Genomic DNA, 17012 nt, shown 5'->3' on the forward strand with positions numbered 1-17012 from the left:
ATTTAAATATAATCAAACCTAAATTAAACTGTTAATTTAAATCCGAAATGGGCAAATAAAAACAAGTTGGATTTTTAGTGCTTTAATATAAGATTCTATCTTTGACTTTAAATATAATCCATTGTAGGTTAAGTCCCCTAGCTGATTGCTTTTCTAATTTCTATAGTAGTTGTGAAGTAGAAAAAGTGCATGCAATGCTAGATTCAATGGACATAGACACCAAGCTTTGAAAATTATTACAAGACTCGCATGTGGATAGAAAGAACAAAAACCCCCTCCCTTTACGCTACTTAACTAAGAAAATTACACCATGTTTGGTTTGGTGTATTGGCATAGCCAATACATCCCTAATCGGTGGGCCCCACCTAATGCGGCTGTACTCCATCGTTTGGTTTGATGTATTGCTAATACGGGTGTAATCCTTTACCTTTCTAATCGGTGAAAACCACTGATTTCTAATCCCTTCCTTGAGCTCAGTTTAGGCGCTGCTTCAGTTTTGGTCCCTGTTTTACCCTCCCCATTCCCGCTTCTGTTTTACCCAAAATCCACGTCTTCTGTTTCTTCCTTCTAGCTTTCTTCTCCACTCTCATCGCCTTTTCTCCTTCTCTTTTTTACCTCTCTTTTTTATATAGGTTTTTTCACGTGTGGTGGGCATGGCATGGCACTGGTATTTTATTATCTCTCTCCATTTCTAGATCCCCAACACAACTCAAACCTCGACCAACTCTTCGAATAATTTCGAAGGAGCTAACATTCGCTTCCGAGACGCCGACGACAAGGAAATCGCCAGCAACAGCTCCAATCTCGATGATTCAATCATCGCCGTTGACAAAGCTAGTGAATATGTTTCTATGGGAGAGCCCGACATTTCGTTTTTCGGTTGCGACGGCGAAGATGATAAAACCAGTGCTGATTATTACTTCGATTCTTACTCTCACTTCGGTATATTTTCTGCTTCTCATCCTCTTTTCCAAGATTCAATTTTGAAGTTTTTTTACTGATTTTTCTTGTTGATTAGAAAACAATGAGAATGTGAGGATTTCTTAGTGTTGCCTTTCACATTTTTGTGAAGAAGGTTCGAATGTGAGAAGAAAGTTTCTATCTTCGCAAAAGTTAGAGCTTGTTGAGTTCAATAGTTTATTTATATCTAAGTAATTTGTGGTTCACTGGTTGCATGTTTATGGGGCTAGCATGTTGGTATTAGGTAGGGCATTGGGTTCGCTGATGTTTCAAGTTATACATTCTTGTATTTATCTCCAGTGAGCACTTTCCTCTAAATCTTTGTCCCCTCTTTTGTGTATGTGCAGGTATTCATGAAGTAAGTGTGCAACAACTTGGACATTTGAATCTTGTTTCGTTTTTGTCGACTTATTTATGGAATGGTTCTGCTTCAGTCACCATTATTTTGTGATCTATTGGGTGCCGAATATCTATGATTGGAGGGTTGGTTGTAATTTTTCTGTTTGTTTAAGCTCATACATGAATTAATGCATCACAGTTACTATCCAAAAACTGTCTTCTTTTTTTAACTTAATCTTTTACTTAAATTTCTGGAAATGATTTCTGCGTTTGTTTTCTTGGTTTCAGTAGAAGACTTTGATACGGTTGCGTAACTTTTTCATTTCTTCTTTTTTTGTGAAATGTTTTTCCTCTGTGTTAACCTGCTATTCCTTGTATTTCAGGAAATGCTTAAAGATGTAGTGCGAACCAAGACATATCAAAATGTTATTTATCGGAATAAGTTTCTATTCCAGAACAAAGTAGTTCTTGACGTGGGAGCTGGGACTGGAATTTTGTCCCTGTTTTGTGCAAAAGCAGGGGCGGCACATGTTTATGCTGTATGACTTCCAGTTTACATCTTCCTTCTGTTTCTGTTTTATGTGTTGTTAATAATCTGTCTGACCAAATTCTTACACTCCTGGCGTCTATCTCTTATTTGTCAAATGCTGTTCATATTTTTCCCTTTCCTAGGTTGAATGCTCCCATATGGCTGACATGGCTAAACAAATTGTTGAAACAAATGGCTTGCCTGATGGTGAAGTTTTTAAAATTGTTGTGTCTTCTTGTATTGCTTCGTGTGGTTGGGGGCAGCTAGCTACTTTGTTAGTTAAATTCTCTGTTGCATGCTATGATTTGCAGAAAGTAGCTTAGATTCCTGCTATAACTGTTAATTGATTGAGAATTTAACTCCATCATCATGTCAAGCTCTCTTGAGCAGTTTACTTCCTTATTATTTCGTGTGGTGAACGGGCTGGGCCTTTTAAATTTATTTTTACTCTTGCTCATCAAAGCAAAACTTTTGTTGGGTTCTTATAAGCTACATTCTTTACAATCAAAGTTCTTATTCCTTCACCCGTGTCAGGTTGATGATGGAGTTGTGCTACCAGATGAAGCTTCTCTTTACTTGACAGCAATTGAGGATGCCGAGTACAAAGACGACAAGATCGAATGTGAGTATAACAGACTACTAAATTGATATAAATCTAGGTATTCATGTTCATATGTATTTGTATAACTTTCAACGAGTTTTTCTATTGTGTTTCATTGCAATTCAACTTTTTGTATTCTTATATATACCCCATCTTTTCTACATGGCATCATCTTGCTACAGTTTGGAATAATGTTTATGGCTTTGACATGAGTTGTATAAAAAAGCAAGCTATGATGGAACCTCTTGTTGACACGGTTGACCAGAAACAAATTGTAACAAATTGCCACCTTCTCAAGGTGAGAAAATACACAAGCATATTCCTGTATGTATGTATATATCATTGGGTATCTATATATATGAACACTTATTGGAAATTATTTTACAAAATAATGTGTTTGGAGTACAACTGAATTATTTATTTTGGTTTTCTGGTTTCAGACAATGGATATTTCTAAGATGGTTCTTGGGGACGCTTCTTTCACTGTACCTTTCAAGCTTATTGCAGAGCGTGATGATTACATCCATGCTTTCGTTGCATATTTTGATGTTTCGTTTACCAAATGCCACAAATTGATGGGTTTCTCTACAGGTTTGTATCTACATCAAAATTCTCCATCCTTTGTCCTTTCCATTTTATCTACGAATAGAAATCAGCAAGCCAGCCTAGAAGAACTTTGCCTTGGCTAATGGCAAATACAAAATGCAGGACCAAGATCGCGAGCTACCCATTGGAAGCAAACAGTCCTATATCTAGAGGATGTGTTAACCATCTGTGAAGGGGAGACAATAATTGAGAGCATGACTGTTGCACCAAACAAGAAGAATCCCCGAGACGTTGATATAATGGTTAAATATTCATTGAGCGGACGACGTTGTGTGGTTTCAAGAGTTCAATTCTATAAGATGCGCTGATTTTGTTGCAGAGTATTTCATCACCACTACTTGCTGTAGGATACCTTGTTTGCATGTTCCTCAAATGTTTCACCAACATTTTTTTAATTCATTTTCTACTTTCTTTTTTCTCGAAAGGTTTTCCCTGAGAAAGAAAAACACATAAGATGCATGTACTTCATTAACTCAATCCAACTGTTTTCTTCTCATGTATGCTTCATATTGAGTCTTGTGTTTTGTGCTGATGTGAGGGAGCATATATACAAATGACATTGGATGTATTACATAGGACTAAATAGATTTTGAGCTTTGACAAGCTGCTTATAAGCATTGTTTCTTATAGAAGAAACACATTATTGGAGAAAGCTTTTGAATCTCCCAACTATTGGATTTGGGTTTCTTTTTGACAATTTGTTTATTGTGCTTTTGTTTAGATGATGAGAAAGGAAAGTCAAGAATTATATTTACTCGTTAAGTTAAATGAAGATATTTGTAATTTAAAAAATAAAAATTCAATATAAATTTAAAATAAGAGTTTAACTAAAAAATAAGAGTTAGTGGCAAAAATTAATAAAATTTAAATTTTAGTGGTAAAATTCAATAACATAAAAATTAAGTTACAAATTTACTCATTTTTTAAAAAAATAACGGCAAATATAAATAAAAATAAAGTACAGTGACAAATTTCAATATTTATCTATAGTATGATGATAAATTATATATTTTTATTAACTTATATTTAATAATAATTATGTTAAATTATATTTTATAGTATTATATATTATGATTTTAGAAAATTCATATAAGAATATTTAATATTAAGAATTTTATTAAATCATATATTTTAATTAAAATATATTTAATATTAATTATTTCAAATTATATTTTATAGTATCATATATTATGATTTGAGTAAATTCATATAAGAATATTGATTATTAAGAATTTTATTATAAATTATATATTTTAATTAAAATATATTTAATAATAATTATGTTAAAATATGATTAAATTATTTATTACTGATAATAATAATCTTATTAAAATTTAAATAACAATAACAATAATCATTTACCAAAACAATTTTATGCTAAGGGTATTCTAGTCATTTTAGTTTTTTCCATTATGCTATTACACCTCTATCCCATTCAACCAAACACAAGATTACTATTACGCCTCTATTCCATTACATTCAACCAAACAGTGGATTAGCTATTATACCTCTAATCCAATACACCTCTAATCCCAATACACCTCTAATCCAATACAGCGAACCAAACGCACCCTTAGTGTTTCTCATCTTTTTGCTTTAGTCAAAATTTTTAATCACTGATCATAGTCTTCTTTAAACCACTTTTGAAATTGCACACTGATTTGCAAGTGTTACATTTTTGTCAAAGCTGGTATTGTAACACATGTTTGAATAAAATTTTTAAATAATTTATAATAGAATTAATAATTTTGTTATCACGAAAGATCTTATTCAAAAAATAAATTTACTAAACAACTTTCTCAATACACCTAATGATTTAAGCAACAAATACCATAATGTAAATACAGCCTTAGTGGTATAGAATTGTTTGCACTTTCTCTCCTCAAATATTCCCACGTTCAAAAATAGCTCTCTCCAATGAAACTTAAGATATAAAAGATAAACTATCCCATATTGTCCTGAAATGGACCGAATAAAGCTTTATAAAACTAACGCAAAAATAAGTAAGTTGACCACCTTAATTTATTATTTATATCATATTAATTTAATTAATTATAAATAAAATAATCATTTAATTAGTGATAATATAAATTTTTATTATTTACCTCATTATTAATTTAAATTAAATAAAGAAAAACAATTACAATTATGCGATGTCATCATTTTCTACATATAGTAATTTTGGTTTATCACAAACCACTTTGTAATTGATTTAAAAGTTCTTCATTTAATACAATTGTCATGTGTGAGTTTTTTAGTTCCACTATATTTTATTAACATAAGGATGTAATACAAAATATCATGTTTCCCAAGATTTGAACATGTTTGAAACATGTAAAACACTGTTAAGCCAAATGGAAAAACAACACCGACGACTAAACTATTCTATTTCCAATAAAGCTTTGGTACTGACTGTCGGTTTCACATTACTTTTCAATTACACCTATTTAAAACAATCTCCCAAAAGTTATTATTAAGAATGACTTTTTATGCATATGTTCTCTATTAGAATATGATTAACGGATAAAAAAATATGATTACAATCATAATTTCAGTGGTGGGGTAAAGGAAGGAGATAAATAGTGTTTTTGATCTCTCAAAAATTGAAATTTTCTATCTTCCACTTCTTAAATTTGATAAATTTATATATTAATATATAATAAATTTATAGTTTAACCCCAAATAATAAGGATAAAATTTTATTTTCGTTTGACTTGAATTTTATTTATTTTTTACTCCACTCCTATTAAATAGGTTTTTTTAAGGTATAATTTGTTATTATTTTGTATAATGTGAATTAATTAGTTTGATAATGTGAATTTGTCATTATTTTATATAAAGTAGAAGTTAAAATCCAACAAAATATTACCAACAAAGACTAATTAAGGAACAAATAAAGCAAACTAGAACTCGAGACACTTTGCGAGTGAATATATATATATTTAAAATAAAAATAGAAAAAAACAACATGATGTTTGTAAAGAAAAAAACAAATACAATTAAAAATTTTGAAAGGAATGATTTTATAAAGGGAGTGAAAATAGGAATAAAAATAAGAGTTGTGGATAAATAAAAAATAATTTTTTAATTGAACCGATGAACTAATGATTTGATTAATTCGACCACTGATCTGATTTAAAAATAATTTATTTTAATATTACCTAGGCAATTTGTTTTCTTTTTTTTATTATATATTTTTTGGCGCTTTTATTTCTCTTTTCTATTTTTAATAGCACTTTTCTTTGGGCATAGAATGGTTTCTTTATATATATAATTATTCTATGGGTAAATCTTAAAATTATATATGAATTTTAGTTTAATATAATTATATAAATAAAACTTTGAGTATTGATTAAATGTATACTTGAAGTTTTAATTTTGATTCAATTATATATATTTAAATAAATAAATAGACTAATTTATTTTTATATTAGATAAATATATTTATCTTTGTTTGCAATATATATATAAACATAAAACAATGCTATATCGAAAATCGAGTTAATAATTTCTAAGAATTGGTTCAAATTAAAATTTTATGTATAAAATTGCATAAAATCAAAGTTTATGCATACAATTGCATATTAAATTAAAATTCATATATAATTTTAAATAAATTAAATAATTTTTTAAACTCACATTTTTATTCATGTATACTTAATAGTTATATGTATTATTGTTGTATCATATATAAATTAAATTAACTTTATTTCTAATAACGTATATTAATATCATCTTCTTCACCATCTATGCATATACTCTAATTTATTCATACATATATGTGTACATGTCTATATATATTTATCTGTGTGTGCGCTCCTAGATTTCTAAGATATAGTCTTTGAACAACAACCATTGGTAAACATTGTAAGAAAAGAAAAAAGCAATTCAATTATCAGAGAAAATGGCATCCATCACCTCAGTATCTTATGACAGAACCAAAGAGTTGAAGCAATTCGACGACACAAAAGCTGGTGTTAAAGGACTCGTCGACACTGGAATACTCAACATCCCCAAGTTTTTCATTCGACCAGCCGAGGATCTTGCCGCCGACGAACTGAATTCCGGCCATAAAAACGTCGAAGTTCCCATCCTAGATTTAAGCAACATCGGAGACAGTATCCGGCGACAGGAGATTGTAAACGAAATTAGGAATGCATCAGAGGAATGGGGTTTCTTCCAAGTGATAAACCATGGGATCCCATTAAGTGTTTTGGATGAGATGATTGAAGCGACACGTTTGTTTAATGAACAAGATTTGGAGTTGAAGATGGAGCTGTATAGCCGTGACGGTGCAAAGAAAGTGATATTCAACTCTAACTCTGATCTTTACACTGCACAATCTGCTGATTGGAGAGACAGTTTGAGGCTTACTTCATTCGAGTCTAATCCTGATTCTTCATATTTGCCACCAGTTTACAGGTAATTAAGCACTAATCTCTTTGATTTTTTAATCACTGGGATAACTAGGAGATTGTCTCGGTGAAAATAAATATATCCTTGAAGATTGAGATTAGATTAAAAATCAATGATACAATGTGAGTTTAAATTTAAACATAAGGTGAAGTGATTTAAGGGTTTAGTTAACAAGCTTCATCGCGTTTTTTTTTTATAGAAACACAAGTTTAGAGTGAAGGTTGTTTTCAAAGTTGTATACTGGAGTTTCAATTTCAGTGAAATTCAAATGCTGTCTTACTTGATATCAACTTTTAAAATTGATTGCATTGAATCTTTTAGGTTAAAATCAATGTATTTGGAGTTAGTGGTCGAATTAGTTAGATATAGGTTCTACATTTGATCGATTTGATCAGTTTACTTGATTTAAATTAAATTATAAAATTTGGATGAATCACCGGTTCAATCAATTCTTTAACCCAGCTAAACCGGTTAGTACTTGTTTATGTGTTAGCTGGTTTTTGCCTCTCTGTGGACCGATATCCTAGCTAGTTCTCGATCTAGTCGATTTTATTCGATTCAAACAACATTGGTTAAAATAAACTTGTTCAAGGGCTAGGCTATTCACCTTAGCCCGAAAACTCACCCAAAGCTTAGGATAGTTTAGGCAAAAAAATTAGGTTCGTTTAAAATATGAGTCAAGCTTGGACTCAAACATCTAAGCCTAAACCTAACCCATTTTCTAAGTTTTTAATATATTTATTATGTTATTTTTATATATTATGTAATTTATAAAATTTACATCTATATAAGTGGTATATATTTTTTTTAATAAATTAAAAATAATATAAATATTTTTCAAAAAAAAATTAAAATGTACAAACTTGAAATAACTTTAACTTAGCTATTTATAAATACATGAGAGTTTGGATAAAATTTTAGACCAATTTTTTAAGTTGGGTCAGGCTTTAGCAAACATAATAAAAGGTGTTAAATTCTTCCTTAAACAATCAAACCCGATTGAGCTAAACTTGACCCAACCTATAGACGCATTCAAATTAAAACTCGTATATGCTTTAGAATTGAATGATCAAACTTTAGCCACTATAGTAGCATGTATCAGTATAAGTTTTTCGAGTATTATTCAAATTGGGAGCATTTATTCAAATTGCAGGGAACCAACAATGGAGTATAATAAGCACATCAACATATTGGCAAAAACCTTGTTCGAGTTACTATCAGAGGCACTTGGTCTTCAACTAGACCATCTAAGCTCAATGGGATGCAATAAAGGTTGTAGCATTGTGTCCCACTACTATCCACCTTGCCCTGAACCTGAACTCACTTTAGGTTTAAGGAAACATGCAGATGCAGGCATAATGGCATTACTTCTCCAGAACCATGTCACTGGCCTCCAAGTCCTTCACGATGACCAATGGTTCGATGTTCACCCTATTCAAGGTGGTTTGGTCATAAACATCGGTGATCTTCTTCAGGTTAGCTTTAATTCACATCAAATTTACATTAAACTGTCCCAATAGATTAGTTACTGAATGTTTTATGTTATTTTATGGTATAGATTTTATCAAATGATAAGTTCAAGAGTGTGAAGCATAGGGTGACTGCCAATCATGTCGGACCCAGAATTTCGGTGGTATGTTTTTTTTCAGGACATGCTGATATGCTTGAAGAACCATTTGGGACAATCAAAGAACTGATATCAGAGACAAATCCTCCTCGATACAAAGAATTTGTGTTGAAGGAATATATCGACAAGGTTTTGTCTAGCCCAATTGATAGCAAGCCTGCCATTGATTATTACAAGTTGTGAAGCTATAAACTATCAATTTGCCATTGGAATATTGATATTGTTCCATAGGCATTTTTAGCATTTGTGCCTTGAGTTTGAAGTCTTTTGAAAGCTTCTCCTACTTTAATACCATACCTAATGAAAACAACATATTGTCTTTTAAGGGAATAATTAATATAAGTGTTATTTTCCGTTTTATGATATGAAATTTGTTGACACCATTTTTTTTGGATAAAACGGGGTCGACTTGGATTTTGAAAATAAAACGAAAAATGGGAGTCGCCACCAATCTTTTTTGATGAGGTGTGATCGGGTCACCTCGTAAAACGGTTGTTTTTAATAAACGATTTAGATTTTATTAAAACAACGATTTTTGTCTACGAAATTCAGAAAAATGGGTTCGGGAGTCGGTTACGCACGAGGAAGGATTAGCACCCTCGATACGCCCAAAATTGGTACCTAGTTGATTAATCAGTGTCTTAGTATCGAAAATTAAAAACTCGAAAAGAATTTTAAAAATATGATCCCTCCTTATATTGTGTTATTTTAAAAATACTCAAATAAATCAAAATGGAAAATGCCTCCTTATGTCGAAGTAACAAGATATTACATCCAGTAAGTTAGGACACGACACCTCGTATTTTTGAGAGTAAGCTTGCCTTTCGTTTTTTTATTTAAACCTCATTTATTTTAATTCTAAAAGGATATTCGATTACTTAGAATCAACGAGAAAAATCGAAGCTCAGTAAGTTAGGGCACGATTTTCTCGAATTTTCTAAATACGGAATATTGCCTTTACTTTCGAAAAATCCTCATATCGAGAAAACCAAGTGTCATATCCAATGCGTTAGGACACAACATATTGAAATCCTGATAATGAGTTTTTATTTATGTTTTTTATTAAAGAGCATTCTCGAGTATTTAGATTCAACAGAAAATTAGAACCCAGCACGTTAGGGCCCAATTCTCTCGAAGATCCCAAGTGTCGAGTATTGCTTTTATTTCCAAAATTTTCCCTTTTTACGAATTCGGGTGAAAATTGATGTGACGGAATAACAATTACGATAATGCGAGTAAAAATAATACGAGCGAAGATAACAAAAATAAATATATAAAAAAATCAATTATATACAATAACAAGTAAATAAACAAAATAAAAAAAAACTAAAACATTTTTAAAAAAATAATAATAATGGACACATAAATAAATAAATAAACATAAAGTAAAACAATAATAATAATAAAGAAATGAATAAAATTATAAAAGTTTTAAAAATGTATGTATGAATTTTAAAAGATTTAAAATACAAAAAAAAAACTATGTAGGTATATATATATAATGAAAATATGTATGTCTATACGTATATATATATGTGTATGTATAAGAATTATAAAATATGAAAACATAATTACATATATATAAATAACATGCGCATGTATGTATATATATTACATAAAGACAAAAAAATATAAATATGTATATTATAAAAATAAAATAACGTAAGTATGTACATACATTTATAAGTATATGAATTAAAATATGTAAATATATAAGTATATATATGCCTGTAGAAAATGTGAAATATAAAAATATGTACTTAAAATAAATAAAGAATATGTACATGTATATATATATAAATTAGAATAAAATATTAGAATAAAAATGAAATAAAAATATTAAATATGAAAATATATATATGTATACGCGTACATAATAAAAATATATACTAATACATAATAATAATAATAATAATAATAGTAATACTAATAATACTAATAATATAAAAATAACAAGGATATTTAATAAAGATATAAGAATAAACGAAAAAAGGACTAAAATTGAATTAAAAACAAAGTTGTGGGGCAAATGTGAAAGGAAATAAAGAGAAATGGGCTTATTTGAGCGCGCACAAAACATAGAGGGACCGAAACAACAATTATTCCATTCCATTAAAACGCAGCACATTAGCGGGGACTAAATCGAAAAGCGCGAGAAATTATAGGGCCAAACTGGAAACAAGAAAAATGACTTAATTGCAAAACCCTGAAAAAGCGGAAGGACTGCGCGCATAAATATCCCATTCAAACGAAAACACGCGGATCCTCTAGCGGGTCGGGTCGGATGGGTCGGGCATGGTCAAAACGACGTCGTTTTGAGGCTTAAGTGTAGCCCCAAAAACGACGTCGTTTTGGAGGGCTATATAAGGCCTAAAATAACCCAAAAAAATCATTTGGGGAGAGGGAAAGGAAAAAAAGGAAGAGAGAGGGAAGAGAGAAGGGAGAGAGAAGGGAGGGGGGAAGGAAAATCCGGCCAGGGGGGCCGGTCACCGGACGGCCACCGGAGGCTCGCCGGCGCCGGCGCCGGCCACCGCACGCGGTGGCCGGAAAAGGTAAAAAATTTATTTTTTTTTATTTTTTATTTCTTGTATTTTTTATATATATATTAATATTTATGTATGGAAAATAGGTTTAGAAAACGAAAAAAAAATAAAGAAAAAGATTACCTTATACTTTGTAGTTTTTGATTTTTTTTTGACAACTTTGAACTTCTGATTTCAGTGTTAAAATCATGGCTTGTACATGTGTTTCATTCTATCTTGGTTATTGATTTCTTTTGAACATTTGAACGAATGTTAAAACGAAAATAGAAAAGAAAAAAAAAACCCCCCCATACAATTTTGATTCGGGTTTTTATAACCCACTTTCATCTAATTTCTTATTGTTTCTGCTTTGTCTCTTTGCATGGGATGGGCACGATGGAGGTGACAGAGGCATGGGGTGCAAACGGTATGGGCAGTGCCAGGTTTTGGGCAGAGGAGGAAGTGGGGGCTGCGTGGTCGCGCACATGGGGCAACGGCGCCAGAAACCCTAGGGTTTCTGGCTTTCCAAAAAAATTTTTAGAGACTTGGGCCTATCGGGCTTTAGGGTTTTGATTTGTTTGGGTTTAAATTTTGGGTCATTTGTATATTTTTTTTGGCCCGGGCAGATTTTGGGCTTTACAAAATTAATCTTATTCGAACTTGTGTTTTGATTTGTAATAGAAAGACTTAATTAATCTTATATCATGTTTTACTTGCATAGAACATATTAATATATCTAAAGGGAAATCAATTTGTGTTCCAATTTGTAATTTAGATGAAACTCAGTTTTCTTTTCATTTAGTAAAGGGAATACTGGAATTTTTTAGAATTAGGATTAAATTGAGATTATGTATAAATATTGAGTTTTAAATTTTTAGAATCATGACCAAATTAATAAAATATGTAAATATTAAGGACTGAATTTCTTATTATGTCAATTTTAAAATTACCATGTCATTTTTTGTTAACGAAATTAGATAATAATAAAAAAGACCAACGTGATTAGTAGGATTCTGGTTACATAATTTTTTATAATTGAGTGATAAAAAATTTTGACATAATTGAGTGACTTGCAAAATAGGTCACCCTATTAGGATAAATTATACTTGAGATCATTAAACTATTAGTAAGTTTACATTTTGATCATTTAACTTTAAAAAGTTACAAAATAGTCACTGAATTATTCAAATGTTTTCATTTATGTCACTAGGTTATTAAAATCGCTATTGTATGACATTTTCTATTCACATCGCCGCCACCAATTGAAAGGCCTTCTTCCCCTCCTCTTTTACAGTTTAATTTTTCCACGAAACATATTTGAATATTATGAATTTGCGAATTAAAATTCAAATAACTTTTTTTTCTGATTTCCAACATTGACCGTCAAAATTGCTTGGATTTAAAGTATGTTTTTCTACTTGTCGGTAATATTGTTCCATCGTATCAATCTTTAAATCATTACTTGTAGCTTGCCAACTGAACTTTAAAATAAAATTAAAAAAAAAAATTGATAGCCTAGTGACTTAAATAAAAACTTCCAAGTAGTTCATCTGCTATTTTGTATTTTTCTTATTTTGAGTGACTAAAATATAAATTTATTAATAGTTCAATCACCTTGGATATAGTTTACCACTTTTTTTTAAGAGCAAAAGAAGCTAGCGACAGGCCAAATTTCTGTGCCTCTTATTGTCAGTTTTGAGTTGGCTTTCTGGTTCTTCGCGAAACTGGTCCTGCTATCAGTATTGATCATTGAATTCCATTTCATATAAAAGAATAAAAACACTTACACAACAAGACTTAAACATCTTATCAAAAAATGTCCCTTTCTCCCATTCTGATTCTTTTTTTTTTCAACAAAAATAAATCATCTTTGCAATCTCATCACACAATTATGCAATTTATGGCACCATTTTATTTACCCCAATTGCATGTATTATCTTCATATATATAAAAATATATATTCATCCAAATGAATCCCAACATCCCCACAATCCCTAAGAGTTGCCTCAGTTTATCACAATCTTTGCCCATGCTTATAAGCACATGGGTGAAAAAGAAATAAAAAAACAATGGGTTTGGGTGATATGTTATTTTGCCATTTCCAGTGCCCCACTAAAGTGCTACACAAGTAACATAGAATCTCTAGTTTAGTTGCTGTATAAATTTAGCTTTAGTTGTCGCATTTCGTGTATTTGTATTATATTCATATTATTTACATAAATTTTGATATATAAAATTTGAATTATTTATATATTCATATCATATTCGTATTAATTTATCGTAATAATTAGTAATTAAGATATATAGATATGTAATTTTTATCTCTCCAAAAGAGTGGTGCTTTCGAACATGATAATGTTTTAACCATTTATCTTCAATGCAATGCAACATTTAAGGGTTTTTATTTATTTATTTATTTATTTTGAAGAAATTGCAAATTATTTCATTGTCTTCAACTCTTTCCCCCATATGAATCTCTTAGCATTTATTTTTTGAACAGTTTTGTCACTGAAAGTGGCGAAACATTGAGTTGGAATATAGATTTTTACGAGGTGGAAAATAAATTAGTACACCACTTGACTTGACCACGCCAATGACATTCAAAGCACCCTCAATTTTGCAGATAAGTCCACGAATTCAGAAATTATTTTTTAAAATTAAACTGTAATTTTATTGCGGAAATTTTATCATTTATTATATTAATCCCTATAAGTATTGAGTGAATTCTAACAGGCTGGAAATTTAATGGGTACTTTGAAGAGAAAAAATTAGGACCATAACTAACTTAGAGCAAACCATATATTCCTTCTTCAACAACCATAACATTATTAGTAACATAAGTTGGTAGCTGTCGGATTCTCTGAATTGAATTGAAGCCGACCCTTTTCTGCCATTTTCATAAAGCTCAAGCAATCGTGAAGTAATTACTTCCGATACTTACAGGTGAATTAAGAAAAAAAATTTTAATGGATTGAAATTGAATTATAAAATTTTTTAAAAATATTTTTTATACTATGCTTATAATTACTCATATCTCTTTTATAACTTTTAAATAGGATAAAAAGATAAATGCACTCGAACTTACGTCTTTTTACACTAATAATAATGCTGATACCAATCAAGTTAAAATTCAATCGGCCAAGTAAAACAAAATTTAAAAATTACTTTATAAAATGGAATTGCTTGTTTAAGCAATCGATATTAACGTTTATAATCATACATGTATGTAATTGGGAACCCAATGTTCCATGGACAATTATAATTTATAAACCCCATAGAGAAATTCAAATAAAATAATCAATTTTTAAAAAAAGTTTGAAATCAAACATTTCTAACTCACAAACTTAATAACTCTCCTAAATCTTTATGTTCAAAAAACACGAAAAAAAAACCCTAAAAACTCTTTTTCTTTTCTTTTTTTTTAAGGCTCCAAATAAACAGGTAAAAGTGCACTACTTTTAGACCTTCTACAATGACCAATAGAAAAAAAAGATCTTCTCACTCTATTACTACTACAACCAGCTTCAATGGGGCTAACCTCACTCACTTGCCGGCCACCGTTCAACCTTATAGCTTCTTGTACCGCTAAATATAGCTGTCGATCCGCCGATGAATCCATTGAAATTGACCTTCTTATTGGTTGAATCACAAACTGTTCATCTTTATCTCTAATATCAATACATTCATCTCCCATACTACTCCCTTTACGGTACTTCCTTGTTGCTTTTTTCGGCAGCTCAATCTTCCATGGCGAAGCCGACACCGGTACGGGTATTGTCCCATCCCCTGTTTGGTTGTTGTTGTTAGTTATTTCAATCACAACGAATTCTTCATTGCCATTAATGACAGTTTCGGTATACGGATTGGGATCTCGTGATGTTGAGCTCAGAGCAATGATGGGGTCAAGTTGGAACCGATCATTAGATATACATATACTCCTTCTACAAAGTGGACAATTAGCATTGTTTTGAAGCCAAGCATCGATACAATCTATATGAAAAACATGGCTGCAATTCGGTATTATTCTTAGCTTCTCGTCTTGGTTGAATTCGTTCAAGCAAACCGCACATTCACAACTCTCTCCTTCATTCTTGAATTGAAATATCGGCATTTTCCTTATCACCGATTCATCGAGTCCTTTACGTTGTTCCGTTGCCGGCGAATAAACCATTAAAGTGTCTTCGGGTCGTCTTCGTGATAAAGAAAACTGTCTTAAAAGATCAATCCTTTGCCAATTGAGACAACATTTGATGACGAAGATGTAATAGCTGAGTAATAAGAAAGCTGTTGCTAAAATTCCTAAGATAGCAATGGCTATGATAGGGAAACTTGTATCAGATGAATGGGAATGTGAGCTTAAGATTGAGTTACCTGGACTTGTGATTGGTGAAAGTGGTTGTGAGGATTGGATTTTGGTCACAAGATCCATTTAAACACATGGAAAAGAACAAGTTGTTCAAAGTTCAAACAATGCAGAGAAAAGAGTTTATTTGGATCTTGAAAACAAATCAAACATACAAAGTTTTACACATTGAAAGAGGAGCAAAAAGGGGGTCAATCAAAGAGACATGTGAAAAGGGAAGAAGATGTGAGAAGAGAGGGGAGAAAGAAAAGAGAAAAAACTAGGCGGACTATAAATGAGGGAGGTGTTAGGGACAAGAAAATGGGTACATTACATGTTGAATTAAATGAATTTTTTGTAGGTAACTAAAAAGTCCATATATTATTGTATAAATTTCATTTTAGTCCTTTTATTAAAAATTGTTTCAAATTAGTCATTGTATATTAAAATTTTATTAAAATCACGATATTACTACAATTTGTTGTAAATTTGAATAAAATGTATCATGCCCAACTGATTTACCCATAATCTGGCCTGAATTATAAAAAAGCTTAACCATCCTAAAAAAAAATAGTGCACTGTTTAATCATCTCTTGCTTAAAAAATACATAATTTTTTTTGGGATAGTTAGGTTATTTTATAAGCCGGATCAAGTCATGAGTAAATTAGTTGAGTATTATATGTTTTGTCTATATTATCTACAATTTAATAATAAATTATAAAGATGTCATGATTTGGAAAAAATTAATACAGAAGAATTAATTTGGAGCAAGTTTTAGTAGAGGGACAAAAATGAATTTTACATAAAAATATAGGGATTTTTTATAAACATTGACCAATATTTGTAAAAGGAAACATTATTTTATGGGAAAATGATTAAAAAATAGGGTCTGAAATGTGAGTACGTAGTTGGTGTCAAATTTTTCTATCAAGTTTCCACGAGAAGTTTTCTGGCTTGGAAAAAAAAAACTTGGTTTCAGACTTTCGGTGTATCGATTATTGTGAATTAAAAAATATATTATTTTTTGTTTAAGTAATTAATTAAGTGACAGCAGGTATGGGGGAATAGA

At 30.6% G+C, this 17012-nt stretch overlaps 3 protein-coding genes and 1 long non-coding RNA gene across 4 annotated transcripts; 3 read left to right on the forward strand and 1 right to left on the reverse strand.

The window, feature by feature from the left end:
• The first annotated feature begins 368 nt into the window (after positions 1–368).
• Positions 369–3732, forward strand: LOC107944224 (protein arginine N-methyltransferase 1.1-like). The gene is made up of 9 exons (XM_041076247.1): positions 369–398; positions 696–942; positions 1308–1318; positions 1683–1838; positions 1972–2142; positions 2219–2450; positions 2612–2727; positions 2870–3020; positions 3138–3732. The coding sequence occupies exons 1-9, from the start codon at positions 369–371 to the stop codon at positions 3341–3343; spliced, it is 1320 nt and encodes a 439-aa protein (XP_040932181.1). The 3' UTR covers positions 3344–3732.
• A 3042-nt stretch (positions 3733–6774) lies between these two features.
• LOC121206366 (1-aminocyclopropane-1-carboxylate oxidase homolog 1) lies at positions 6775–9401 on the forward strand. The gene is made up of 3 exons (XM_041077266.1): positions 6775–7457; positions 8605–8926; positions 9010–9401. Exons 1-3 carry the CDS (start codon positions 6940–6942, stop codon positions 9259–9261), a joined length of 1092 nt encoding a protein of 363 aa, XP_040933200.1. The 5' UTR covers positions 6775–6939; the 3' UTR covers positions 9262–9401.
• Positions 9402–11468: 2067 nt separating this feature from the next.
• LOC121206367 (uncharacterized) lies at positions 11469–12300 on the forward strand. Its single transcript, XR_005901437.1, has 2 exons — positions 11469–11630; positions 12010–12300. It is a non-coding gene; the product is annotated as an uncharacterized lncRNA (long non-coding RNA).
• Positions 12301–14786: 2486 nt separating this feature from the next.
• LOC121206369 (RING-H2 finger protein ATL16) lies at positions 14787–16263 on the reverse strand. Its single transcript, XM_041077267.1, has one exon. The coding sequence runs from the start codon at positions 16027–16029 to the stop codon at positions 15022–15024; it is 1008 nt and encodes a 335-aa protein (XP_040933201.1). The 5' UTR covers positions 16030–16263; the 3' UTR covers positions 14787–15021.
• Positions 16264–17012: the final 749 nt, after the last annotated feature.

The sequence above is a fragment of the Gossypium hirsutum genome, chromosome A09, assembly GCF_007990345.1.
Source record: "Gossypium hirsutum isolate 1008001.06 chromosome A09, Gossypium_hirsutum_v2.1, whole genome shotgun sequence".
NCBI classification, from domain to species: domain Eukaryota; kingdom Viridiplantae; phylum Streptophyta; class Magnoliopsida; order Malvales; family Malvaceae; genus Gossypium; species Gossypium hirsutum.